Genomic DNA, 27305 nt, shown 5'->3' with positions numbered 1-27305 from the left:
ATCATAGTTTGGATGACCTGATCGGAGAAACCAGCTGATTTTAAAACCGCGGCTTTAATGGCCATGGCGTTAAATTGAGCGACTGAGAACTCTTGTGGAAGAGAGGCCCCTGGGACAAAACATCAGGAAGTCTCCATGGCGTGTCCGCTAAAAGGTTAACCAACTTCGCGTACCAGGGTCTCCGTGGCCAATCCGGGGCGATGAGGATCACAGGAATACCCTCTGCCTTTATCTTTTTGACTACCCTGGGGATCAGCGGTAGAGGTGGAAACAGGTACGGAAGGGTGAACTGTGCCCAAGATATCGCTAGCGCATCGAATCCGATTGCTAGCGGGTCGCGGGACCTGGACACAAACTGCGGAACCTTGTGGTTGAGTCTGGACACCGTTAGGTTGACGTCTGAAGTTCCCCATTTGAGGCAGATCCTGTGAAAGACTGACAGGTTCAGGGACCATTCGCCTGCGGCAAGCCCTTTTCGGCTGAGGAAATCTGCCGCCCAAGTTTCGACTCCAGGTATGTGCACCGTGGAAATTGCTGGAACATTCTGCTCGGCCCAAGACAGGATCCAAACGACCTCTGACATAACTGCCCGACTTCGAGTTCCCCCTTGGTGGTTGATGTACGCCACCGCTGTGGCGTTGTCGGATTGGACTCGAATCGGACATCCGTGAAGGAGCTCCTGCCAATGTAGCAGGGAGAGGAATATCGCTCGGAGTTCTAGAATGTTGATGGGTAGGGAAGATTCCTGAGCTGACCGCCGACCATGGACCGTCAAGTCTTGGAACACTGCTACCTAGCCGAGAAGGCTGGCGTCCATTGTTACGATCTTCCAGTGAAAGGGAAGGAAGGACCTCCCAAGATGAATCCACTGAGAGCACTCCCACCATATCAGGGACTGTTTTATCTGTGGTGGCATTGAGACAATTAGATCCAGGGAACGGATCGAATTGTCCGATCTTGCCAGAAGGAAGAGTTGTAGAGGGTGCGCGTGAAACTGCGCAAATGGAACCGCTTCCATTGAAGCAACCATCTTGCCTAGTATGCTCATGCAGAAGCGGACGGAGCGGGGACCCTATTCCGCACCTGAGAACTAGGGATTTTTCCTTGGGTAGGAAGATCTTTGCTTGGGTGGTGTTGAAGAGCATTCCCAAAAACACAAGACGTTGGACGGGGATCAGAAAGGACTTCGCGGTGTTGACAATCCAGCCCAGCCGAGCGAGAGCGTCCAGGGTGATCTGCAGACCTTCTTGACATTCCGTGAAGGTTGCGGCTTTGATGAGTATATCATCAAAATAGGGAATGACGAGGATTCCCCTGCTGCGTAGAATGGCCATCACTGTAGCAATCACTTTCGTAAAAACTCTGGGGGAGGTAGCCAGTCTGAACTGCAGTGCCGTGAACTGGAAGTGAAACCCCTGAATGGCGAAACAAAGGAATTTCTGGTGCAGTTGAAAAATGGGAATGTGCAGGCAGGCATCTTGAATGTCCACCGAGCAGAGGAATTCCTCTGGTTCCATGAAGGCTATCACAGATCGGAGGGACTCCATCTTTAGGTGTCACAGTCATACAGATCTGTTCAGGTGTTTGAGGTCCAGAATGGGACGAACTGAGCCATCCTTCTTTGGAACGACGAACAGGTTGGAATAAAAACCTGAGAAGCGTTCTCGTGTTCGGACGGAAACTATTACACCGGTCTGGAGGAGGGAGTCGATAACCTTAAAAAAGGGCCGGCGTTGTGTAGGTCTTGAACGCCAGGTCAGAGCGGGCTTAAAGGAGGGTCCTTTCCTTTGTTGACGCGTTGGGGATTTGTCCTGGCGGGGGTTACTCTGTGGTTAAAACCTCCGAAAGGAGCGAAAAGGAACTGTGTGACGGGGCGTACACTTAGCTTTCTGTTGTGGTAGAAACGTACTTTTACCACCCGTGACATTGGAAATTATCTTGTCTAGTTCTTCTCCAAATAGGCGAGAACTGTGGAAGCTAAGACCTGTGAGGGACTTATTTGATGCAGAGTCCCCATTCCAGGCTTTAAGCCACAGGACCCTGCGGATAGAGAGGATGTTGCCAGCTGCTATGGATGAATAGGCGGCTGCATCTAGAGATGCGGACAAAAGGTATTTTCCCGCGTGGCCGATCTGGTCCGCCAGATCGTCGGCCGGGGCCCCAGTGACGATATCTTTGCGGAGATGCTTCGCCCAGGCGGAGACAGCCTTGGCAACCCTGGTAGCGGCAAAGGACGAGCAGAGGGAAGAGCCAGCGACTTCAAAGGTGGACTTAGCAAGAGACTCGATGTGTGTCAGAGGGTTCCTTTAGAGAGGAACTGTCAGACAGAGGGAGTAACTTCTTTGTGGCCAGCCAGTGGGCGGGGGGGCGTGGCCTAACGCTGCAGTAGGCCCAGATAGAAGCCGGGGGGTAAAGTAGGGATGGGAGACCGCAGGGGGAAGCGCGGTATGAACTGTGAAGCGCCAAAAGAGCCAGGGATGGTACCGGAAGGTGGCAATATGAGGGGATACCACATGGATGTTCTCCCCCCTCTGGTCAAGAGATGACTAAAAATATAAATATATATATATATATATATATATATATATATATACACATACACATATACATATACACACACACAGTACAGTCCAAAAGTTTGGACACACCTTCTCATTTGAAGATTTTTATGTATTTTCATGACTATGAAGAAATCCCACTAATTAAACCTGACAGGGCACACCTGTGAAGTGAAAACCATTCCCGGTGACTACCTCTTGAAGCTCATCAAGAGAATGCCAAGAGTGTGCAAAGCAGTCATCAAAGCAAAAGGTGGCTACTTTGAAGAACCTAGAATATAAGATATAATTTCAGTTGTTTCACATTTTTTTGTTAAGTATATAATTCCACATGGGTTAATTCATAGTTTTGATGCCTTCAGTGTGAATGTACAATTTTCATAAAAATACATGAAAATACAGAAAAATCTTTAAATGAGAAGGTGTGTCCAAACTTTTGGTCTGTACTGTATATATATATATATATATATATATATATATATATATATATATATATATATATATATATATATATATATATATATATATATATATTTTTTTTTTTAAAAAAAGGAGCCCCCTGCTGCCGCATGTATACCTGTCCAGAAGATCCCGTATCCTTCTTCGCAGAAGTGGCGCTGGAAGACGGATCTGTACGTCTGATAACGATTCCGTCTTCCTCCCCTGAGTGACTGGCTATTGAGTGCGGGCGGCGTAGGGAGGTAGTGGCAAGGACCAGTCCGCATCTTCGGCCTTGTGGATGCTCCAAACACGCTTGAAGTATTAGAAAGCATGGGGTCCTGCCTGCCAGACACGAGAGGGTACAGTAGTGACGCATTCCTACACTGTGCTATCGGTCTTTAGGGGGGAGAGCGGAGTGACCCATTACACTCCGTCGCCCAGAATCACAAGCTGTATCTGAAAAATAGACATCATTAATAAAAAACAACAAAACCTAAGGTAGATACGGGGCTGAGGCAGCCCGTGTCCACCTCCTACTGACACTAAGCTAGAACTGATTAGCTTTCTGCCAGTTGGTGGGTATATAGTGCTGGGGAGAAGCTAACTTTTTTTGCATAGTGTCAACCTCCTAGTGGCAGCAGAATACACCCATGGTTTCCTGTGTCCTCCAATGAAGCCAGAGAGAAAGTGAAAGGAGGAACTCATATGCATGACCACTCTGTCCTGGCAAAGGAGAGAGACACATCTGCTAAGTCTGCCTCAGAATAACACCAAGTTAAAATGAATAACTTGGTGTCGGCTGCCAGGGATTAGCTTAGGGCAGGAGTTAGCTTTTTTTTCTAAGATATATTCTTAACGAAGAGAATGAGAAAGTTTATTGCTTTAACCTAAATAATTGGTAACTTAGTTAATACGGTTGAAAAATGACAAAGTGTCCATCAAACTCAACCAAGGTATGGGAAAAGACAAATGGAAGAGGCACATGCACAACCACAATGCAAGATCCAGTATGAACCAAAAGAGATAATTTTTCCCTGCTGATACCAATTGTTGACGCACTGGACCAAACATTTACAACAGAACTTTACATAAGCACTTATGTTATTTTCTTTAAAAAACAAACAAACAAAAAAACAACAACATCCAAGCCTTATCTGAAACCATCAACGGTTCCCGATGTGACCAGCTTTTGAGGTAGACTAGCCCACATATTAATCTTATTATTAACAGGCTCAAGTAACAACGTACATGTCAGTGAGAAGGACCTCCCTGACAAAGTACATAAGCACACTGATTACCTCTATTGCTACATTGGATTCCTTATTTTTAAACAGCTGAAGGTCTTCTAAACGTTTCTTTTCATCCTCTGATAAAACTGAATAAATATCTTCTGCAGGATCCTATGGAGACAGAAAATTAACTTCCTAAGCAAGACTTAAGATACACTCAGCAACTATAAAAAGACTAGGAGATTTACCTCATTATCTGCCGGAACTGATAAATCATTCAAGTAAATGATCTTTCCATCTTTTCCTATTTCATGAACGACAAAATCAGAATATCTAAAATAGAAAAAAAATAATATGAAGCTACTGCGATAAAGAGGGGAAAAATAACATTCAATAAAATAGTCTGTATTCAAAATTGTACCTCCATCAACACCTGGAAATGCTGTAAATGGAACAACAAATGGAATAATTAATACTACATATCTAATGTAGATTTCCTATATATTTCCTCAGTTTTGTCTGAGCTGGCTTTTCTATTTTGTATTTTGCTCATTTCAATTAAGGGTGGTATTTGTTGGATTTCTACATGCCATTGCTCCTACAAAGGAGAAGGCCAGGGAGACACTGTGACATGTGTCCATTAAATGTGACGTTAAAGCGTCCATTTACCGTATATACTAATGTATAAGCTGAGTTTTTCAGCACATTTTTTATGCTGAAGAAGCCCCCTCCTTCAGCTTATACTCAAGTGAATGTCTCACAAGACAAAGGGGAAGCGGGCAGAGGCGGAGCAGCTGGTCACAGGAGGCAGGAGCCGACTGCTGCAGCGAACACCTGTGCCCGCTGAAGAGAAATTACTATTCACTTCTCTCCACTTCCATAGGAGTGGAGAGCAGTGAATATTCACTTGTTTAGTAGTGGGCATAGTAGTTGCACTTACCGGCTTCCTGCAGCCGCCGGGCGATCATGTGTTCCCACTTAAAGAGAATGAATATTCACTGCTCTCCACTCCCATGGGTGTGGAAAGCAGTGAATATTTATTCCCTTTAGCAATAGCCCGGCAGCTGTAGCAAGACAGCGGATGAGGTTACTGTGCCCGCTATCAAACATCAATGAATATTTACTGTTCTCCACGCCCATAGTGCCGGTGTGGAGAGCATTGAGTATTCCAGCAGCTGGAACCATGTGGGGGCTTGTTTTTTGTGGGATGAGTTGATGCTTTTATTGGTACCTTTTTCGGGCGCATGACAATTTTTGATCGCTTTCTATTCTATTTTTGGGAGGCAGAATGAACAAAAACCAGCAATTCAGGCTTTTTTTTCGGGGGAGGGGGGTTATGCCGTTCCATGTGTACTAAAATTGATAAGGCAGTTTGATTCTTCGGGTCAGTACGATTACAGCGATACCTCATTTATACTTTTTTTAATATTTTACATAAAATCTATTCTATAGACAAAATAATTATTTTTGCGTTGCTTTATTCTGAGAGCTAGTTTTTTCGCTGATGGAGCTGTATCGCGGCTTGTTTTTGCTGGACAAGATGACGTTTTCAGCGGTACCATGTTTATTTATATCCGTCTTTATCACGTGCTATTCCACTTTTTGTTCTGCAGTATGATAAAGCATTGTTTTATTATTATTATTTATCCTTTTGGTCACAATGTTAGACTGTAAGTTGAACTCGAGTCTTTTTTCTTACCTATGAAACTATAAAAAAAAAAAAAAAAAAAAAAAAAAAAATCGGCATGAATAAGACTGAAGAATGAGTGCACGGCTTACTGGAAGGGTAAATGGTTATTTACACTTATATCACGTATACAACTTATACAAACAGTATAGCAATGGCTTTACCTTTCCTTCAAGATTCCAGAGAAACCTTCATGAGAGCTCACAAATTTGGTGATCCCAACATCAAGTTCAGTCAACCCATGTTTCATCATATCAGCAAAGCTCTCAGTGTCACCATCATCAGGTTCCCCCTCCAAGCGTTCCTCTTCTTCACTTTCACCATTCTCTTCAGCAACAGTTTCTATTGGTATGGCTTTTTTAGTTTGAACAGTTTCCTGAAGTCCGGTGACTGATTCATCAGTAAAATCATTTTCTGAAAGCTTTTGCCTTTTTGCTTCATCAATGGCAAGGTCTTCAGCTGTAAGATGGCGTTTCAGTGAAATGGTTGTCATTTCAACAGACTCCATAGTTTGGAAGGCACTGTGGAACTTCTTAAATAAAACTGGTGGATAAAAGTTAAAAAACATATTTTTACAAAATAATTAACCTTTTAAAAAAATATTAAGAGCCCCATTCATTATTGCAACTTTTCTTGACTAGATACATTTTTCACCGGTTTCTCATTTGTGCCTTTTTAAGCTTGTAGTAAGAGTTTGCCTGTTGGTTTTCATGTTAGTAATTATGGGTGAGGGTTGGTGCCGTTTACAGATGTTTTCTGCAGAATCATCATTGCGACTTTTTATGAAGTCTCAACATTTTTACGCAAATGTACTGCACTTTATTTCTTTTTAAGTATGTAATTTTTATTATTTTAAATCAGAAAGACAACATCAAAGCCTTCTTCACCACCAGGATAAACAAGGTACACTGATTACTACAAAATAACAGTTATTGTGCTATGTCTCTGACATCATGTCCTCCCTCTATCTGTAACTGAATCTGTACTTCTTGTGCTTCCTCCCTCTGCATTTCCATTTCTGTATGTAGTAGGGTTGGGTGGGGACAGAAAACGGTGATGAATTGAGAATGGGGGTGTGGGATAATAATTATGAATTGAGACTGGAAGATAGGGTACAGCAAATGGTGATGAATTGAGACGGGGGAGTGGGGTACAGCAAATGGTGAATTGAGACTGGGGTGTGTGGGAGAGTAAATAATGATGAATTGAGACTTGGGGGTGGGGACAGCAAATGATGATGAATTGAAAATGGGGGAAGCAGATAATATAAAATGATGAATTGAGACTGGGGGATGGAATACTGCAAATGGTGATGATTGAGACTGAGGGAGGGGGACAGCAAATGGTAATTACTTGAGGTGGGGGAGAACATGATGATGATGATGATGAACTGAGGGTGCGTCCTGCTACTGTACAGGGAGACACTGTCGCTTTTTCTTCATCTGTTGTAGTGTAGAAGTTGGGGAAAAAGTGGGGAATGTGCTCTGGAAGCGATGCTCTAGACAACTATGTGTTATTTTCTGCAGAGACAAGTTCTGAATGGAAGAAGTGATGGCGGTCTGTGCTGGATAAAGAAAAGCGAAGATAAAGGACTTCAACTAGAAACATCACTGGTGAGCCAGTGTGTTATCTGTACACTGACACAATACAGTGCAACCAATAACCATTGAGAAAGCGGCTTTGTGTGCCAGTGAAATGCGGGTCGGGGTCTGACTTCCGGCCCGGGGCCACCACTACATTGGTCCATACTGTTGGTAAGCGCTGCCCTTTGCTATTACTTCATATTGCATTACTGTCTATTAGACGCCTCTGTTACCCATTTGAGTTGGCTTCTATTTGGAGCTTTCCACATGATTGTGACTTATTGTTATGCATCTAATCTTTGACTCTTTCACTCTTAATGGGTGACCCCGATACATCTGCACGGTCTTGGTGCTGTTAATGTCTAATATGGATTCTTATTTTTATCTTTGATATATAAATAAAGTTAACACTTGACTTTTACTCAGTTATCACCAGTTACTCCTTTGTTGTCCTCATTTTCATGACACAATACACTATATAGTATATACAGAGCTTCTGTGTATAATGTCACTAGTACCTGTACACTATGAACTGTATACAGAGCTCCTGTGTATAATGTCACTGGTGATCCCTGTATTATCTGTACACTGACACTATATACTGTATACTATGTATAGAGCTCCTGTGTATAATGGCACTTACGGAAATGTTAGTATTGTGTTTAGTTTATTAATAATCAGTATTGTAGTATTCGGTCACTATGTGGTGGTAAATATGTAATCTGGTTATGGGGACGGTATTTGCTCCTTGTATGTGGTATTATTTGGTCACTATGTGGTGGTTATATATGGCCTGGTATTGATTTGGCTGTATTTGTCTCTTATATATGGTGTTATTCGGTCACTATATGGTGATAGTCTGTGATCTGGTCATGGTGTGGCTGTATTTGTCCCTTGTATGTAGTATTATTCGTCGGTCACTAGGTGATGGCAATATTTGGTTTGATGGGAACTGTTAATGTGTGATTGGTGAGGATGTTGTGCATTAGTGAAGTTTTCCAGGAGTTGGCGGTGAGACTGTAGAAGATTTGAGAGATGGAGGCGGAACTGGGGTGGAGTCTCAAGGGGACCCGAAACTGTTGACAGTATAGGGCTGTGAAATTCCTGGTGGCAGCCCTGAGTGTATGCATAGTATACAGGAAGTGTTGACATGTGATTGCTGGGTGTAGTGGGAAAGCCAGATCTGTTGGATCCTAGGAGAGGGCTATTATACCAGCCCCATTTACAAGGAAAACCAGATTAAAAAATATATAAAATGTTGAAATGCCCTACAAAGGACTTTTATAAAGTATTTGGGATAGCCCAATGTGTGAAATACAGGAAACATTAAAACCAAGGCCAATCCAAATTGCCATTACTAGACCTACCCTAAAGGAAAAAAATGCACCCGATGTATTAAAATAATCGATACAGAAAGGGGAACACTATTTAAAAATCTATTTTAGTGGTCCGTCGTTGTCATAAAAATGGGAGAAACACAACTATTTCTTTTTTTCCCCTGCTGATATCCCCCTCCCCCCAAAAAAGAAAATAATTATAACAATAATTAGGCCCCATGTATAACAAAACAAGCTAAAAATATTTGAATAGCTGATAAACTTTGCCCAAGTGACTGGATATGTAAAAAGAATATGCTCAGCCAGACCCCCCACCGACCCCCACCTGAACGCAGCGGAGGCACAAAGAGTAGTGGTCACAATTCCAGTAGTCGCCAGAAAACTGCAGTTTCTGATTGGCTGCACTGATCTGGTGACACCGAGATGAGCGACACCTTCAAATATCAAAGTCACCTGTCCTCTGCAGCCAATCACAGGCAGCAGCGGTCCGGCAGCTGATGGATCGCTGACACCACCACTTCCTGACCACTCAGACCGGCCTCAGCTCAGTCTACCCAGCCAGGTTGCGGAGAGTTTTTTCCTATATAGCCCATCTCTTGGGTAAAGGGTTCTTTTGCCCAGACAACCCCGTTAAGGCCCCAGAAAACCCATTAACCCCTTTAATGCTTCGTCCTCCCACAGGAGTATACACAAGCCGTGAGAACAGTTCGTAGTATTTTCCCGTTCAGTTTACACTGCAGGAAGCAGACAACAGCCCGCCATTGGCAGCACACCTGAGCAGGCCGCGGACTGTACACCATACTGACCTGTCACCGGCGGGAAATGGCCAACGTGTAGGACTTGTTTGCAGAGACTAGAATAACGGAAGAGCACGACACCAGCGAGCATCAGTCCCCTCACCACACGTGGAGCGCAGCCTTCTCACCCGCCGCCACCGCCACCTGACCTCCAGTCCTCCCAGCCACAAACAAGCTGCGAGCGAGGCAAGAGCGCCCCCTGCACGCTCGGCGCAGTCGTACAGAGGAGGCAGCGGTTGCCTAGGAGAGGAGTCAGAGGAGGGAGCGGGTGACGCAGTGTGGAGAGCAGCGCGCTGTACGGCGCGATCATACACGGCCCATGGAAGCCGAGGGTTGCGCCTGCGTGTACAGAGCCCCGGCCGGCACCGGCAGCGGCGCGCTGAGCAAGGAGGAGATGAGCTCGGGGAAGGGTAAGACACTGCGCACACTTACTGCCCTGCGCTCTCCCCGGCGCCATTGTCGGCGCGGCCGGCTCTGTCCTCCTATAACGTGTCTTCCCTGCTTCTTCCCCAGTGCTGGCCATGCAGGCCCGGAAGAGGAGGCCGAAGGGAAAGAAGGAGAAGGCTCGGAAAAAGTGAGTAGCTGTCAGCAGAGGCTGGCGCTGAGGGTGGGCTGTGCCGCTGAGGGTGGGCTGTGCCGCTGAGGGTGGGCTGTGCCGCTGAGGGTGGGAGCATCGCCACAAGGCACAGGACAGACTGCCCATCCGGTACCGGCTGTCCCTGCTGTGTGGGATGGAGGAGCCCGGCCGCAGTCTCATTGTTTAGTGCTGACATGTAGTGTAGTGTAGTGCCTCTTCTCTGCAGGCGGTGTGTGTGTGTTTGTGTGTGTATATATATATATATATATATATATATATATATATATATATATATATATATATATCTATATCTATATCTATATATATATATATATATATATATATATATATAATGTGTTACTGCTCCTTCTGTACAGGCAGTGGGTGTATTGTGTGTATGTATATATGTACTTGTGTTACTGCTCCTGTACAGTCGGTGGGTGTATTGTGTGTGTGTGTGTGTGTATGTGTTACTGCTCCTTCTGTACAGGCAGTGGGTGTATTGTGTGTATGTATATGTGTTACTGCTCCTTCTGTACAGGCAGTGGGTGTATTGTGTGTATATGTGTTACTGCTCCTTCTGTACAGGCGGTGGGTGTATTGTGTGTATGTATATATGTACTTGTGTTACTGCTCCTTCTGTACAGGCAGTGGGTGTAGTGTGTGTGTGTGTGTGTGTATATATATATATATATGTGTTACTGCCCCTTCTCTACAGGCAGTGGGTGTATTGTGTGTATGTATATATGTACTTGTGTTACTGCTCCTGTACAGTCGGTGGGTGTATTGTGTGTGTGTGTGTGTATATGTGTTACTGCTCCTTCTGTACAGGCAGTGGGTGTATTGTGTGTGTATATGTGTTACTGCTTCTTTACAGGCTGTGGGTGTATTGTGCGTTTGTGTATATGTGTTACTGCTCCCTCTGTACAGGCGGTGGGCATTTGCATTGTGTTCGTGTTGCTGCTCCTTCTGTACAGGAGGTGTATATATGTGCACTGTTTGTGTTGCACTACTACAGGCTGTGGGTATGTACATTGTATGTGAAACCGCTCCTTCTGTACAGGCCATGGATATGCTCTTTCTGTATAGGCGGTAGGTATGTGTATGGTATGTGTTTACGGCTCCTTCTGTACAGGCGGTGGATATGGGTATTGTATGTGTCACTGCTCTTTCTGTACAGGTGTTGTAGATATGTGCATCGTATTCGTTACTGCTTCTCTACAGGCTGTAGATGTACATTGTATGTGTTACTGCTGTATATGTACATTTTATGTGTTACCCACCGCCTGTACAGAAGGAGCATTATGTGCATTGTATATGTTGCTGCTCTTAACAGGTGGTGGGTATGTGAGTTGGGTGTGTTACTGCTCCTTCTATACACACGGTGGGTATGTGCGTTGTGTGTTTTACTGTTCCTTCTGAGCAGGCGGCGACTATGTGTTAATGCTCCTTCTATAAAGATGGTGGGTATGTGCATTGTATGTGTTGCTGCTCCTTTACAGGTGGTGGGTATTTACAGTGTATGTTTTATTGCTCCCTCTATACAGACGGTGGGTAACACATACAATGCACATACCCACCGCATGTACAGAAGGAGCAGTAAGACATACAACACACATACCCACCATGTTTTACTTCTCCTTCTGTACAGGTGTTGGTTATGTATATTATTTCTGTTACTGCTCCTTCTATACAGACCGTAGGTATTTTTCATTGTGTGTGTTACCCACCATCTATATAGAAGGAGCAATGAAACACACAGTGTACATACCCACCACCTGTAGAGGAGCAGTAACACATACAAGGCACATACCCACCGTCTGTATAGAAGGAGCAGTAACACATACCCACCGCCTGTATAGGAGCAGTAAAGCATACTTTGCACATGCCCACTGCCTCTAGAGAAGGATCATTAAGTGCATTGTATGTGTTGCTGCTCCTCTACAGGTGGTGGGTATGTACAGTGTATGTTTTATTGCTCCTTCTATACACACGGTGGGTAACATACACAACGCACATACCCACCGCTTGTATAGAAGGGGCAGCATGTGCGTTGTGTGTGTTACTGCTTCTTGGCTCAGTATTGAGTAGAAGCACCATTTTGAGCTAGTACAGCCATGAGTCTTGGGAATAATGCAACAAGTTTTTCACACCTGAATTTGGAGATCCTCTGCCATTCTTCCTTGCAGATCCTCTCCAGTTCCTTCAGGTTGGATGGTGAACGTTGGTGGACAGCCATTTTAAGGTCTCTCCAGAGATGCTCAATTGGGTTTAGGTCAGGGCTCTGGCTGGACCAGTCAAGAATGGTCACAGAGTTGTTCTGAAGCCACTCCTTTGTTATTTTAGCTGTGTGCTTAGGGTCATTGTCTTGTTGGAAGGTGAACCTTCAGTCAGAGCACTCTGGAAGAGGTTGTCATCCAGGATATCTCTGTTCTTGGCAGCATTCATGTTTCCTTCAATGGCAACCAGTCATCCTATCCCTGCAGCTGAAAAACACCCCCATAGCATGATGCTGCCACCACCATGTTTCACTGTTGGGATTGTGTTGGGCAGGTGATGAGCAGTTCCTGGTTTTCTCCACACATACAGCCTAGAATTATCACCAAAAAGGTCTATGTTCATCTCGTCAGACCAGAGAATCTTGTTCAAGATGGATAGCCCAACATGCATGGAGAGCCTGTTTGTTGGGCTATCTATGCATGTGTTGTGCCTGTCACGCTGCCATGACACATGCAACTGCGGCACTGAACAGCTGATTATCGGGAGCGCTCCAGGTATCCAGGTTACAGATGCAGCTATTCAGTAAGCGCTATAGCTTTTCAGATAAGCACTTATCCGAAGCTATTTGATCAACCCTAATAATCATCAACGTTAACAGAAATAAACACTTGAAATAGATCACTCTGTTTGTAATGACTCCTATATAATATGAGTTTCACTTTTTGTATTAAAGAACTGAAATAAACTAACTTTTTGATGATATTCTAATTTAGTGAGAAGCACTTGTATCTTCCAGGCAGCGATGTCCCCAGAAGTTAATACCGAAAAAAGGATTACCAAACCTATTTCTATATCAAAATAACTATAGATCTTGGGGGTACCTACATAAATTCATATAAAAACCTTTAACTTTAAGTAAACAATGAAGAATATATACTACAGTATAACAATTATACATTTTATTAAATCTAACAAACATACACAGCAACAAAAAGTCCCATAAAAAAACATTAAAACACAGAATAGGGCAGTGTGGTTACAGATCAATAGGGTACATGATTGCTGTATACATAAATGCATTGGTGGTCTTATCAATCACAGTGCATGATTCTAAGGCAATAACTAATAACCATCCTCCTTGCCATATGATAGAGGCCACACTTCATAACATTAGGTGGTGCCCTCAGTCTAGCAACCCAAGTGGATCAGTCTTGTGTGTCGCCCCTACCAGGCTAGGAAACTAGACATGGAGGAGCACCTATGCAAAGTGACCATAAGCCATTGCGTAATGAACCACACTTTCCAGTACCTCAGTCTGGAAGCGATCATTTATATGAAGTGATAAAAGATGATTTCTCGACAACAAGGCATCTGATATATATGGATCACTCTCCTCAGCAGTCTATGAACTGTTAGACCATGTTAATAGTTTAGATAGATCACATGTGGTGACAGATTCCCTTTAAATGCGTAAAATTTTAAAATGCTTGTAAAACTACTTTACAACTTAGATCTTATTAAAGGAACACTCCCATGAAAGTATTTATCCTTTTAATATATTGCAGTCATCACATTATATAGCTGTATACTTACAATTCCCAACATATTCAGTTTACATTATATCATTTTGCTACTCAACTACTTTTGATTCTACCTTGTTGGTTGAAGATTGTTCACATTTGCTTTATTTCTGCTCTAAGAGCAGGATTCCGAAAAAGCGCTTTCTGAGCCAGACTCCTTTGACAAGAAGGTAGTTGTCAGTGTCTGCCTTCCAGCTAGCTGTGCAGTTTTCTCCTGTTTAGTTAACCGTATCTGCGGCCAATACATTGGTGGTGGGGAGGCGAATCACTAAAATGTGCTGTTATAAGCATTTATAATAATTATCATTATCTGTGTCTGAAGGAAAGTTCACTGTAACACACCCTCTGCTGTAAATGCTGCAGGCAGCCCATAACGTAGTGCAAACACTGAGGTCGGACTGTGTACCGCAGCCTGTGCAGCAAAGGGTTTGTTCTCTTCGAATTGACTTCAAGTTACCGTAATTCTTTTTATTTTCAAGTCTGAACAGTCACTATTGAATGAGTTGAAGTGCTAGTAGACCAACATGAAAGGAGTTGGAGTGTTTTCCCTTCCCTTTTTCCACCAGCTCATGGACTCTTGGTAACAAACAGAATTCTGCAACAGTAATGGAACAATTTGTCATATCGGTTGTCTCTATTTGTATAACCTTTTTATCCTTTACAATAGATGTTAACGCATGTGTCACAAAAAAGTTGCTGTTTAATGTGGCAATATAAAATAAAGCATACACCAATACATTGTACTGTAATGTTACTTTACTGGGTGCAGTAGTTCTGGCCCTATCGGTTTTTAGATTTAGCAATGCAGCAGAGCTGCGAAAGCTAACCCCACCCACACCAGGCTCTGTATATACAAGGTCTATAGACAGTGAGCTGCTGATCACAGAAGGGGGCAGAGTCGGACTTGCAAGCATGAGGCCAGCTAGTCACAGCAATGTTAATCACCAGGTGATTAAAGCTTCAGTCTAAGTAAACACATGTGATACATGGTTGAGTTCAGTGTTTTAACCCCTACCTCATGCTGTCCTCAGATTACATGGCAGAGACCTACTGACAAATTCTGTTTGAGATCTCAATGAGTCTCCACGTTTATTGCTGGTCATTAGTGGGCTACGGCTTTTACCTGATCTGTATTACTACTAAATTGAGAGCGATTTCAGCTCCTGTTTAATCCAGATGGGATGGAGTCAGGATTTTTTTAGTTTGCAGCTTGGTTGATACCGGAGATTTCTTGATTTTATGTTGTGTGATCTGTATACAAGCAGGATGAGCTTTTTGAGTTGTGGTGTGTGTGTGTGTGTGTGTGTGTGTGTGTGTGTGTGTGTGTTTTTTTGTTGTTTTTTTTGTTATTAAGAACAGAAATAACGAAGTCACTTGATTACGGTAATCATTGAGGTAATCACTTGAATGAAGTATTTAAGATGACGTGAGTCCTTCTAGGTAAAACAAATTCTTTTGCGTGTGTGAAGTTTGTGACACAAAAGACCGTTGATGCTTAACAAAGAGGAGCGTTTGGGTAATCAGATAAGTGAGCAGGTTACATGCCGCTTATTACACAAGGTTTTCCTCCGTACTCTGGTCTTATTGGAGTCTTAGGCTACTTTCACACTAGCGTCGGGCTCCCGACGCTAGCGTTGTCTCCGCCGCACAACGGGGGCAGCGGATGCATTTTTCCAGCGCATCCGCTGCCCCATTGTGAGGTGCGGGGAGGTGGGGGCGGAGTTCCGGCCGCGCATGCGCGGTCGGAAAAAGCGGACCGTCGTGAGCAAAAAACGTTACATGTAGCGTTTTTTGCTCCCGACGGTCCGCCACTGCACGACGCATCCGTCGCACGACGGGTGCGACGTGTGGCAATCCGTCACAATGCGTCGCTTAATGTTAATCAATGGTGAAAAAACGCATCCTGCAAACACTTTTGCAGGATGCGTTTTTTCGGCAAAACGACGCATTGTGACGGAATGCAGTTAACGCTAGTGTGAAAGTAGCCTTACCGCATTTTCTGGCAAATTGATTCTGCCACATTGTAGATTAAAAGTAAATCTTGCAACCATGGTTTTGGCTGCCACATAGAGCAATGTAAACAGGTATATAGAGGACCTGCCATATGTTTTATGTGACAGGACTTATGTTTCAGTTTCTTATGACCAATTCATAGGCTGTGCTCCACCTGTCATTTACCTTGATGATGGGAAGTCTTTGTGCAGTACAATTTCACTTATTTTCTAGACCATCCTGTTTTATTTAATGGGAAAGTATATAAACTTGTTTTATTTAAGATGCTGATCCTTTAATTATGAGTAGAATGATCAAGGTGTGACTAAGTTGTCATCCTCCACCAATAAAGGTTATATTTTATACTCTGGCCTACTTAATTGTTTCCTAGGTTAAGATCAGGCAGAAATATGTTTGTAGCCTGACTTTTAGGCTATGTGCACACGTTCAGGAATTGTCACGTTTTTTCGCTATAAAAACGCGATAAAACTGCAAAAAAAACGCATACATTAAGCATCCTATTAGAATGCAATCCGCATTTTTTGTGCACATGCTGCTTTTTTTTTGCGCTGCGGAATCGCATTCCGGAAAAAAACACAGCATGTTCATTCTTTGTGCGGAATCGTGGCGATTCCGTACACACATGAATGCATTAATCCGCTTACTTTCCACATGTGGCTATGCCCACCATGCGGGAAGTAAGCGGATTATGTGCGGTTGGTACCCAGGGTGGAGGAGAGGAGACTCTCACCCACGGACTGGGCACCATATAATTGTTAAAAAAATAAAAAAAATTAAAATAATAAATTGTGATATTCTCACCTTCCGGCGTCCCTCGCAGTGTTCCCGTTCCTCGCGATGCTTCCGTTCCCAATAATGCGATGACGTGCGGTCTTGCGAGACCGCTGTGTCATCTGAGGTCATTGCCTCTAGGCATTACTGGGACCGGAGCATCGCGAGGATCGGGAAGGCTGCCGGGGACGCCGGAAGGTGAGAATATCACAATTTATTATTTTTTAATTTTTTTTAACATTAGATCTTTCTACTATTGATGCTGCATAGGCAGCATCAATAGTAAAAAGTCGGTCACACTTGTCAAATACTATGTTTGACAAGTGTGACCAACCTGTCAATCAGTTTTCCAAGCGATGCTACAGATCGCTTGGAAAACTTTAGCATTCTGCAAGCTAATTACACTTGCAAAACGCTAGTGTTTAGCGGGAAAACGCATGCCAATTCTGCATGCGTTTTTCCCGCGGCAGGGAGTTCTGGAATTGCCAAGGAAATTCCGGACGTGTGCGCTATCTTAACACGTTGCGTTTTCCTTTCTGTAGGCAAAACCTGCTCTCTTGGCGATAAAGAAGCAACGTCAAAAAAAGGTTTTGCTGAGTGGTTTCCATGTTTTTTGCAGATTTTTTTTTTTTTACTGTTTTTGTCAGGGTACATTTGTCTTTTGTGCATTCTGAAAAGGTTTAGTGCGTTAAAAAGTAATCTGATTCAACTTCTTTAGGTTTGGGCACAAAAAAAACGCAGCAAAACCTGATACCTGCATATTTATATATCAAACCGGCACCTTTTATTGGTTTTCATGTGGCACTAAATGGTGTTTAGCCTTTTTAAACCTGTTAAATAATTTTTAACAAAAAATGCCATAGGATCCCCCTTATTTTTACTAACAAGCTGAGGGAACGGAGACAGCTGCGGGCTGGTGTTGTTATTTATTATTATTCTGGGACGGGGCCACTATTCATGGATCTTCCCAGCTTATTCATAACGGCTCCCAGCTGTCTGCGTAGCCTTTACTGTTTTTAAAAAAAAAAAGGTGGGGGGCGGGGGGCAAAAAAAAAAAGTAGTAGGGTCCCTCCCCTACAACATCAGTTTTCAGCCGCCCCATATTTGGCTCATTCATTAGATGTGCCAATTCTGGTGCTTAGCCTTGGCTCTTCCCACTTGCCCTGGTGCGTTGGCAAGTGAGGTATTGATGTCAGCTGTTTTATGTCCACTGACATCAAGCCTAGGGGCTACTAATGGAGTGGAGTGTATCAGATACCCCCATTACTAACCCCGTAGACAAGATGAATAAAGAAACACACATAGAAAAGTCATATAATTGAAAATTGTTGGCTGTTAATCCATAATGACGGAGTCTACAACTTTCCCCAACTCTGCTACATCTGGACAGTGTGCTGATCAGAGACCTGAGAAATGTGACCTCTCACCACGCCAGCTGGAACAGTGAGAGTCCCATGAGAACCCAGCAGCAGTGACGAACAGTGACTTAATTAAAGTTCTGCCAGTCACTGGCAGCGATTCCCACATTAAAGGGAACCGGTCACCCCTAAAATCGATGGTGAGGTAAGCTCACCGTCATCAGGGGCTTATTTACGGCATTCTGTAATGCTGTAGATAAGCCGCCGATGTTACCTGAAAGAGGAGAAAAAGACATTAGATTATACTCACCCGGGGCGGTCCGCTGTACAGTCAAATCCCACGCTGCTATCCATCTCAAGGGGTTAAATAGTTTCCAACCGGGAGGGGTGCTAATGCTACCAACCCAGCTGTAAACCACTGTGTAATGAATGAAAGCCTCCCCACCTGACTGGACATGAACTCTGTAGCAGGGGAAAGTTTCTGAACGTTTTCCCATGCTGCCGAGTTCACCTCAGGTCAGGCTGTGAGTTTGCGCATGCTCAGTGACATCAGCGGTAGTCACTTAGGCTGAGCAGCAGCCCCGCCTGACGGATCACTGTTCAGAGAACATTTCTGTGATTCTCGGCATTTAAAAACGGACCAAATTTTATTATTTTTTTAATACGTTATGTGTGACGCCCGGCCTAAGGCTATGTTTCCACGGGGCATATTCCTTCAGTATTTGCTGCGGATTGGATGGTGCATACAGCCGCAGCGTCCAATCCTCAGCGTCCAGATTTTACAGCATATTGTAGGGGATTTTATGAAATCCCATCTCCACTATGCGTACAAACATGCAGGCGGCAGACCTGCTTAACTGGACATGCGGCGCGTCTTTCTAGACCTCAGCATGTCTATTTATCATGCAGAGACGCACAGTCTCCGCAAGATAAATAAGTCTATGTATAGGATGCGGTGGTTCTGCCTGTGTTCAATGAACACAGGCGGAATTACCGCGCATACAAAAGGGGGCAGCGCTTTGGGCAGAGCGGTGTATCTGCTGCGTCCAAAGCGCTGCGATTCCGGACCATGGACACATACCGTCAGGCTATGTGCACACGTTGCAGATTTGCCTGTGGAATTTTCTATGCAGATTTTGCATCTCTTGGCAGAAAACACAGGTAAAAATCCGCTCGGATTTGATGTGGATTTTCATGCGGATTTGTATGCGTTTTTGTAGGCTAAATAAAGATCGGACCAGAGCATTGAGCTGCATAGAGAATACATGCAGCTGCACACTCCGGTCCCGAGTGCCGGCGGCAGTGCCGGGTATTGAGGTGCGAGACTCATGCGAGTTTCTCGCAAGTGTGACCCTGCCCTTAAACGCAATATCTGTTTAATTAAACAAAAAATGAAAAAAAAAATGGTTTGGGCTCCCGCGCAATTTTCTGCTCAAGATAGGGAATGCCAGCGACTGGGGGTCGATGTTTATAGCCTGGGAAGGGGTTAATACCCATGGATCTTCCCAGGCTATGAATATCCGCCTGCAGCTGTATATTTAGCCTTTACTGGCTATTAAAATAGGGGGGGGGGGGCAAAAAAAACGATGTGGGATGCCCCTATAATTAAGAGCCAGAAAAGGCTATTCAGACAGCTGTGGGCTGATATTAATAGCCTAGGAAGGGGCCATGGATATTGCCCCCCCCCCCCCCAGCTACAAACACCAGCTCACAGCCTCCCCAGAAATGGTGCATCTCTAAGATGCGCCAATTCCGGCACTTAGCCTTTCTCTTCCCACTGCCCTGTAGTGGTAGCATATGGGGTAATAGTTGTGGGGTTGATGTCACCTTTGTATTGTAAGGTGACATCAAGCCCGGCTTAGTAATGGAGAGGTGTCAATAAGATACCTATCCATTACTAATCCTATAGTTGTTAAGGGGTGAAATAAACACACAGCCAGAATTAAGTATTTTAATGAAATAAAACACTAAACACAGTTTGCTATGTTTATTGTTCTCCTAATCCATGCGACACCATCGATCATCTGTAAAAAAAAAAAAAAAAAATCTAAAAAAAAATAAACAAATACTCCCTGTTCCGACTTAGCCCATTTAATAACGAGTGTCCCGCTACGATCTCCCCTATAAAGCTGTAACATCAGGATATGTGGCCGCTCTACAGGGCCTCCAGTGACACACTGACAGGAAATAATGGCTTGTGCAGTGTTATCACTGAGGGTTCAATGAGGTCATGCTCTCACTTTACGGCACTGCTGCGTGAGAATTTTCCCACGCAGCGGTGCCACAAGTGATAGCTTGAACTCAATTGACCTCTGACGGAAGGATACCTGCTGTCATTGTATCACTGGAGGCCCCTGCCAATGTGACAGCTCGACCCGGGAGATCGTCGTGGGACACTCGTTATTAAATGGATTACGTCGGAACAAGGAGTATGCTGTTGGTTTATTATTATTTATTTTTTTTTTTTTACAGGTGATTGAGGGCGTAGGGGATTAGCTGTATGCTGAGTATGTACTGGATGTGTGTGTATGTGTGGTTTTTTTTTTGGTTTTTTTTTTACACTTGAACACAGTAGCCGGATGATGGGTTTACTACTGTCCTATCATCGGCTAGCTGTCACTGTGGCAGGCATAGCCGGATGGGACTAGTAGTCCCATCGGACGATGCCAGGCCGCACGCATGCACGCACACACACACCTGCACACAGACACGCACATCTTCTCTGCAGAGACACAGTCTCCGCCCACACACTCTTCCGCCTCCCTATCTGCAGCGTTTCTCGCACGCAACTCCGCAGCAAACACGCAGATCTTTTTAAACCTGCGGTTTTGGTGCGGATTTGCCTGACTCGATGTAAGTCAATGGGTGCAGAAATGCTGCAGATCCACAAAAATAATTCACCTATATTTTTCCGCAGCATGTGCACACCAATTCTTAATTTCCCATTGACTAACATTGGTTGTGCATTACACTGCGGATTTGATGCAATTCCGCGCATCCAAAAATGCTGCGGAATCGCATCAAAATCCGCAATGTGTGCACATAGCCTAAGAGAAAAAGGCCTCTCTACATGACTGGATTATAGTAAGGATAAGTTTAAAGCCGGAAAAGCTGTTGTATAATTTCTGCGCATTAATCTGCATGGAAATTGCAGAAATCTGTGGACATGATGGTGAAAAAAAATATTTAGAATAAATATAGACTGTTGTCTGCCATGTGTGATGATACCACTGTGTGTTTGTGGGCACGTGACTGCCTTCAAGGACTGCGCTAAGTGAGTACATATTGTCCAGCCGGAGGAGCATGGATACCCTGTTATAGTGCCACCATAGTCATACGCCTATGATTCTACTGAATTGAGTTTCGATCACCAGTATGTAATTCTACATAAACCACAATCAGTGGGATCACCAGTATCACCTCTCAGGAATCACTTGGGATTTAACAGATAAGTAATGTTTGTATTTTAATTTTATAAGATTTCCCATAGTTTTTCATCACGCGCCTAACTAGGGAGGTAAGATAGTATAGAAACTGGCAAAGCTACCTAAGAGGCATCAGAACTAAAGCTAACTGGAATCGGTAAGGGGAGTATGACTACTTTCATTATTTTATGCCACTCGCAAAAAAAATGGAGCCTTTTAACTACTTTTTGTATGTTTTCTCCAAATTGTTCAGTAACAAGAAAAGTCGCACAGTTTTCCATGCGTTTTTGCATAAACAGTTTTGTAATTGAATATCAGTGGCTTCAAAATAAGGACGGTGACTGTTTTTTTTTTTTTTCTTTTTCTTTTATGGCTGATGGAATAGATATATACAAGGATAGAAAGTTAGAGCATTGCTAATAGGCTCTGTTCATGTAGCTTTCTTCTGGCACAGTAGCCTGTCGGAGATGAAACAGGGTACACTGCTGTAATTTACTGCCGGTGGAGGCGAAACACAATGGAGGAGAGAACAAAGGGGATATCCAGCAGAAGAAAAATATGTTCCATTGTGTTTAAAATGTCACATAAAGGACTTTTATCCTTAAATGTGCTCCTATGTCCTGGTTTCAGGGCCAGTCTTGCCTTCATGGCAGATTCATTTCTGCATTGGGGCCAACACATGAGAGCTTCTTTCGTTGGCACGATATCAGAACTATGTATGAAGGGACAGCGTTAATTTCAACAGCTAAGCCAGCACCCTCCCATGTCTCAGAATAATCTAGAATGGTGAAGGAAGCTGGCTTAGCTTTTGTAATGAGCCAGTTAGCCAGCCCCCTTTTATACTTATTGTTGGCTATGTGCCAGGGAGGTCTATACTTTGTCAAACTCAATGTGGAAGCAGCTCTGTTGGGATCAGTGCTGACATAGAAGTATAGTGGTATTTTTCCAATAGGATATGTTATTGTGTTCTGCTGGACAACACTTTTAATCATCATTTGCAGCACAACATTTTTTGTAGTAATGGTAATCAAATTTATGGAAATGTGCTGTAGGGATTTCACTCACTCAGGTGCGACGGCTGACACTTAGGAGGCAGGTTCCAACAAAAGTTCAAGGGTTTATTGCTTCATAAACCAGTTTAGCATTAACAGGAAAAACAAATAGCCTTAAACTCAGGCAAAAGAGAAAAACAACTGTCCGTTCCTTCAGGCTCCGTGCTGGAGCCTAACACACTGGAGGCTAGCACCTCCACACATAACCCCTGTGTTAAGGATCAGCCTGTCTTATATAGAGCTAACCACACCCAGTAACCCATCACATGATTAGCCATGTGGTCTGACATCACCACAGGTCCTGAACACACATATATACATGGTAATATACAATCAAGAAATACTCCGGGCTACATTACAGCAACAAGGCACTTATGTGGCACATACCTCCCATCTACTACACACCCTTTAGCCATGCTACAGTACTATATAGGTACATTCACATGCATACATTTCCCTTTTTACTTTGGATTTTGCCATGGGTTGGTTTAGATTTTTCCACAACACTCGGGTGAGATTTGCTAAATTCTCATGTACCCTACTGCACTGCATATGCAGATTGAAAATCCCTTGTGCAGGTAACAAATGTGAACATAACCACATAATCACTATTCACATCTTAGTTTGATTTGTCTGTTCATAGTTGCCATAGAGTTATAGTTATACTTAGTTTTAAAGGGAGAGGTCGGTAAGATTGTCTTAAAGGAAAACTGTCCGCTTTTTTTTACTATGAGAGCAGTATAATATAGAGCTAAAGATGCCTGATTCCAGGGATGCATCACTTACTGGACTGCTTGGTGCAGTTTTGATAGCATCTACATCTGTTGTAGATGTAGCGGTGGTCAAAATGCTATACGGTCTCTCTCACACCCCTGTTTGGCATCTTCCTGAGTACGTTGTCAGCAATTTGCTAATTTGTGGTGGGGACCGGGTTACACAGATTAGCTGGACTGGCTGCACATGAGACCTAGTCAGGATGTGGTAATCTGCTGATAAAACACTGATTGAAACTACAACACACAGCCTAATAAGTGACACATCCCTGGAATTAGACTTTGGTGTTTTATAGTTTGCTGCTCTTTGATTAAATAGCAAAAACCTGCTGACAGATTCCCTTTAAATTTATTTTTCTTCACTTTATTAATTTTTTTTTACAAATTATAAAAATGGAACGGTTTGTAACGCAACCAATCAGATTGCAGATGCTCTATTTTCTAACAAAAAATAAAGTGATATAATCTGGCCACTGCAGTCAGCTGCTCTCCTTTTTCTCTGCGCTAGAGGGTTTTTCAGTCTGTGTTTGCTAACCAAATGCTACAGAATTACCCAGAATCTCTTTATTTATGCAGTGAGAAACTAAATTTGCACACATTCACATTCTTTTAATTAGAATCTATTTGCTTTGTCACATTTCTGACACGTGAAGCCTAAATACATTAGTCTGTTCCTACCAGACAGGTAAATAATCTGTCGCACAGGTGTTGAGACTTTGGGCGCTAACCAGGTCCCTAGAACTAGGGTTTCCCTGGTTTATCCCTGTCCTTCAGATTACTCCTGAAGGTGGAGACGCCTTGCTATGCTCTTATATCTACCCTGATCTGTACCCTCCCCCACCCAGGGTAGTGGGAAGCTGAAGTGTATAGTAAACACACTAATCAGACAAATGAGGGAATACAAACAGGGATAAATTAAAATACCAACCATACAAAATACACTCCCCAAACAACACAGAGGGACACAGGGGAGTTAAAGGAAGGAGAAACCAAATAGGAGAGGAACAGGATGTGCACTAGACAAAACTCCAAGCTATATTCGCCTGAACAATCTCCAAATATACCTCCAACTCCAGAACCAGGCAGTAATAACTAACACTGGCAATCCCTATATGCCAGAGGCGAGCATATATAACAAATGAGAAGAATAAACAGATTTTCCTGACTGTTTTGCATGAGGTTTTCATCAGTATTTGGTCAGTGTGTCCATTTTAACCTCAAGTGTTTCATTGGTGATTTTCTCATAAAATTAAAAAGATCCATAAAAATTTCAGAGTTTCTCCTTTACGATATTAAAAATGAACAGGACACCTCTGGCATCGATTCTGTCAGCTGTCATTGACTTGTATGGAGTGATAGACTTGTATGACAAGCTTGTGTTCCGTGACTTGGATGAAATACAGACACAGGCTGTTTTGGTTTGTGTTTTATACAGTACGTGAAAGTCACAGATACAAGGCCTACTTGAAAAATAGATGTCTGAATGGGGCCTAAATCAAATTTTGGCTTAGCTTTTATACATTTATTTATAGTAAAAAAAAAAATTGACCTTTGATAAAGTCAGAAGCCTGTAAATTTTGTGACCTGCTGGATGAGTTCTCTTGAAGTCATTTTCATTATCGGGCCGACTCCTGGAAAGTATAATTATTTTGTAGTTGGGTATCATCCCAGGTTTAAAACTCTTTTCTGACTCATATAGTTTAATGTAATGACACGATAAACACATGACATCTCTGTTTGCTTTTTTTCTGCTGTTTGAGATCAAGGCATATACCCAACATGAGAACCATTTCCTATAGTCAAGGGACAAGCCATTTGTATGATAGATGTGGGTCTCAGTTTTTGGACCTGCACCTGTGCATATTACAGAAGCCTCCTGATCTACTTGGTGATACTGCAGTTGGTTGCTACAAAAAGGGGATAGTTAACATATCTCTAAAGTCATTAAAGCCAATCTGTCAGTTGGATCAACCATCCTAAGCCAACTGTGTGGGTATGTAAGTCATAGAAAGTTGAATAAAATTATTCTTTGATATCTGCGATCCACAGTTTTATTGAAGTAAAATCCACATTTTTCTTAATATGTAAATGAGCTGTTAAGTTCCATGGGTCAGATATAGATGTAAATGAGAATCTGCCTCCAGAATTTATTTTTAAGGGAACCTGTCATGCCAAAAAAAGCCATTAACCTGCAGATATGTAGTTAATATGCAGGTTAATAGCATGCTAAAACCATGTGTCTGCCCCTTTGAATCCCAGCTACTGGAAGGAAATGGACTTTATTCCTCTTTCCTACTGTGCAGTGTCATAGGGATCTGACGATATATGACGCTGCACAGTAGGAAAGAGGTGGAGGGAGATGAGGGAGAGCCGCAGAGAAGTAATGCCCAAGATTCCCAGCCCCGCAGTGTGAATAAATCAGAAGAGACTGCGGGGCGGCATCTCGGGCCGCGCGTCCACGCAGGTGCAAGAAGGAAGACATCATGTGATGTCAGTGGACGGGCAGCGCTAACTGCGCATGCCCAAGGAAAAAAATTACAGCGCAGGCATCGGGTAAATAAGTGAACGCTGAGGAGGCGGTGCCCAGAAGAAAGGAGGAAATGACTGTTGGCTGGGAGGCGTCTGTGTCAGGGGGAAAAGACCTGAGGTATGAGGGACAAATTATAAAAACGATTCTTTCAGTGGTGGAAGGGACCCGAACTAAAAGAGCCACCTTGGCAGAATGCAGCATTAGTGCCGCACAAGGTGGCTCTTTTAGTTAAAAACACCTGGGGAGGGGGTTGACAGGTTCCCTTTAAAAAGATGAGAGACCTGTAATTGACACCATAGGTGCAAGATTTACTTTGCAAATTATGGTGGAAAATAAGTATTTGGTCACTAACAAAAGTTCATCTCAATATTTTGTTATATATCCCTTTTTGGCAATGACAGAGGTCAAATGTTTTCGGTAAGTCTTTACAAGGTTGGCACACACTGTTGGTGGTATGTTGGCCCATTCCTCCAGGCAGTCCTCCTCTAGAGCAGTGATTGCTTTGGGCCTGTCGCTGGGCCATACCAACTTTCAACTCCTTCCAAAGGTTTTCTATGGGGTTGAGATCTGGAGACTGGCTACGCCACTCCGGGACCTTCATATGCGTCTTACGAAGCCACTCCTTCGTTGCCCTGGCTGTGTGCTTGGGATCATTATCATGCTGAAAGACCCATCCACGTTTGATCTTCAATGCCCCTGCTAATGGAAGGAGGTTAGCACTTAAAATCTCACAAAACATGGCCCCATTCATTCTTTCATGTACACGGATCAGTCATCCTGGTCCCTTTGCAGAGAAACAGCCTCAAAGCATGATGTTGCCACCCCCATGCTTCACAGTAGGTATGGTGTTCTTTGGATGCAACTCAGCATTCTGTCTCTTCCAAACACGACAAGTTTTGTTTCTACCAAACAGTTCTACTTTGGTTTCATCAGACCATATGACATTCTCCCAATACTCTTCTGGATAATCCAAATGTTCTTTAGCAAACTTCAGACGGGCCCGGACATGTACTGGCTTAAGCAGGGGAACTATAATCTCCTTCATTTTACCTGTGACAGGCACTGTCTAGTCATCATCAGTAACTGCCCTTGTGAAGAACTTCAGTGGTACAGTCCATGCAGTTTTATCATATATGCAGTTCTTCAGCGAACATCAGGCATGAATCAAAGCCTGGTTATACAATTACATCCAGGTGTACCCATCTCTGTAAAATTCCAACGTTTCATGGAAAATATAGTTTGAAGATCTGAGCAGGGACCATTGCCAGAAATGAGACTAGTCCGGAAGAGACCTGCTGAAATCAGGCTGGGGTGGCTCCGGAATAGTATCATCTTCGCTATAGTGCCGAGAGTGTTTCAGATAAAACATCCCTG

General features: G+C 43.4%; 2 protein-coding genes across 8 annotated transcripts in view; one reads left to right on the top strand and one right to left on the bottom strand.

Annotated features, from left to right (window-relative positions):
- The window catches only part of PUS7 (pseudouridine synthase 7), an 85667-nt gene extending 75477 nt beyond the window's left edge, over positions 1-10190 (bottom strand). For 2 of the 4 annotated variants that reach the window (XM_077264754.1, XM_077264756.1), the window contains exons 1-4: positions 10065-10190; positions 6080-6458; positions 4477-4561; positions 4298-4399 (exon numbers count right to left, since the gene is read on the bottom strand). In XM_077264754.1, coding sequence (XP_077120869.1) covers positions 4298-4399; positions 4477-4561; positions 6080-6458; positions 10065-10155 — 657 coding nt within the window. In that variant the 5' untranslated portion in view covers positions 10156-10190. Of the gene's footprint in view, positions 1-4297; positions 4400-4476; positions 4562-6079; positions 6459-9641; positions 9851-10064 lie in introns of those variants that run through there. The other 2 variants (XM_077264755.1, XM_077264758.1) reach the window with 2 other exon arrangements.
- The window catches only part of SRPK2 (SRSF protein kinase 2), a 181447-nt gene continuing 163987 nt past the window's right edge, over positions 9846-27305 (top strand). For 2 of the 4 annotated variants that reach the window (XM_077264750.1, XM_077264749.1), the window contains exons 1-2: positions 9910-10042; positions 10146-10206. In XM_077264750.1, the coding sequence (XP_077120865.1) occupies positions 9952-10042; positions 10146-10206 (152 nt within the window). In that variant the 5' untranslated portion in view covers positions 9910-9951. Of the gene's footprint in view, positions 10043-10145; positions 10207-27305 lie in introns of all 4 variants that reach the window. The other 2 variants (XM_077264748.1, XM_077264746.1) reach the window with 2 other exon arrangements.

This window comes from Ranitomeya variabilis, chromosome 5, assembly GCF_051348905.1.
Source record: "Ranitomeya variabilis isolate aRanVar5 chromosome 5, aRanVar5.hap1, whole genome shotgun sequence".
NCBI lineage: Eukaryota > Metazoa > Chordata > Amphibia > Anura > Dendrobatidae > Ranitomeya > Ranitomeya variabilis.
This window is presented reverse-complemented; position numbering and strand designations above follow the sequence as displayed.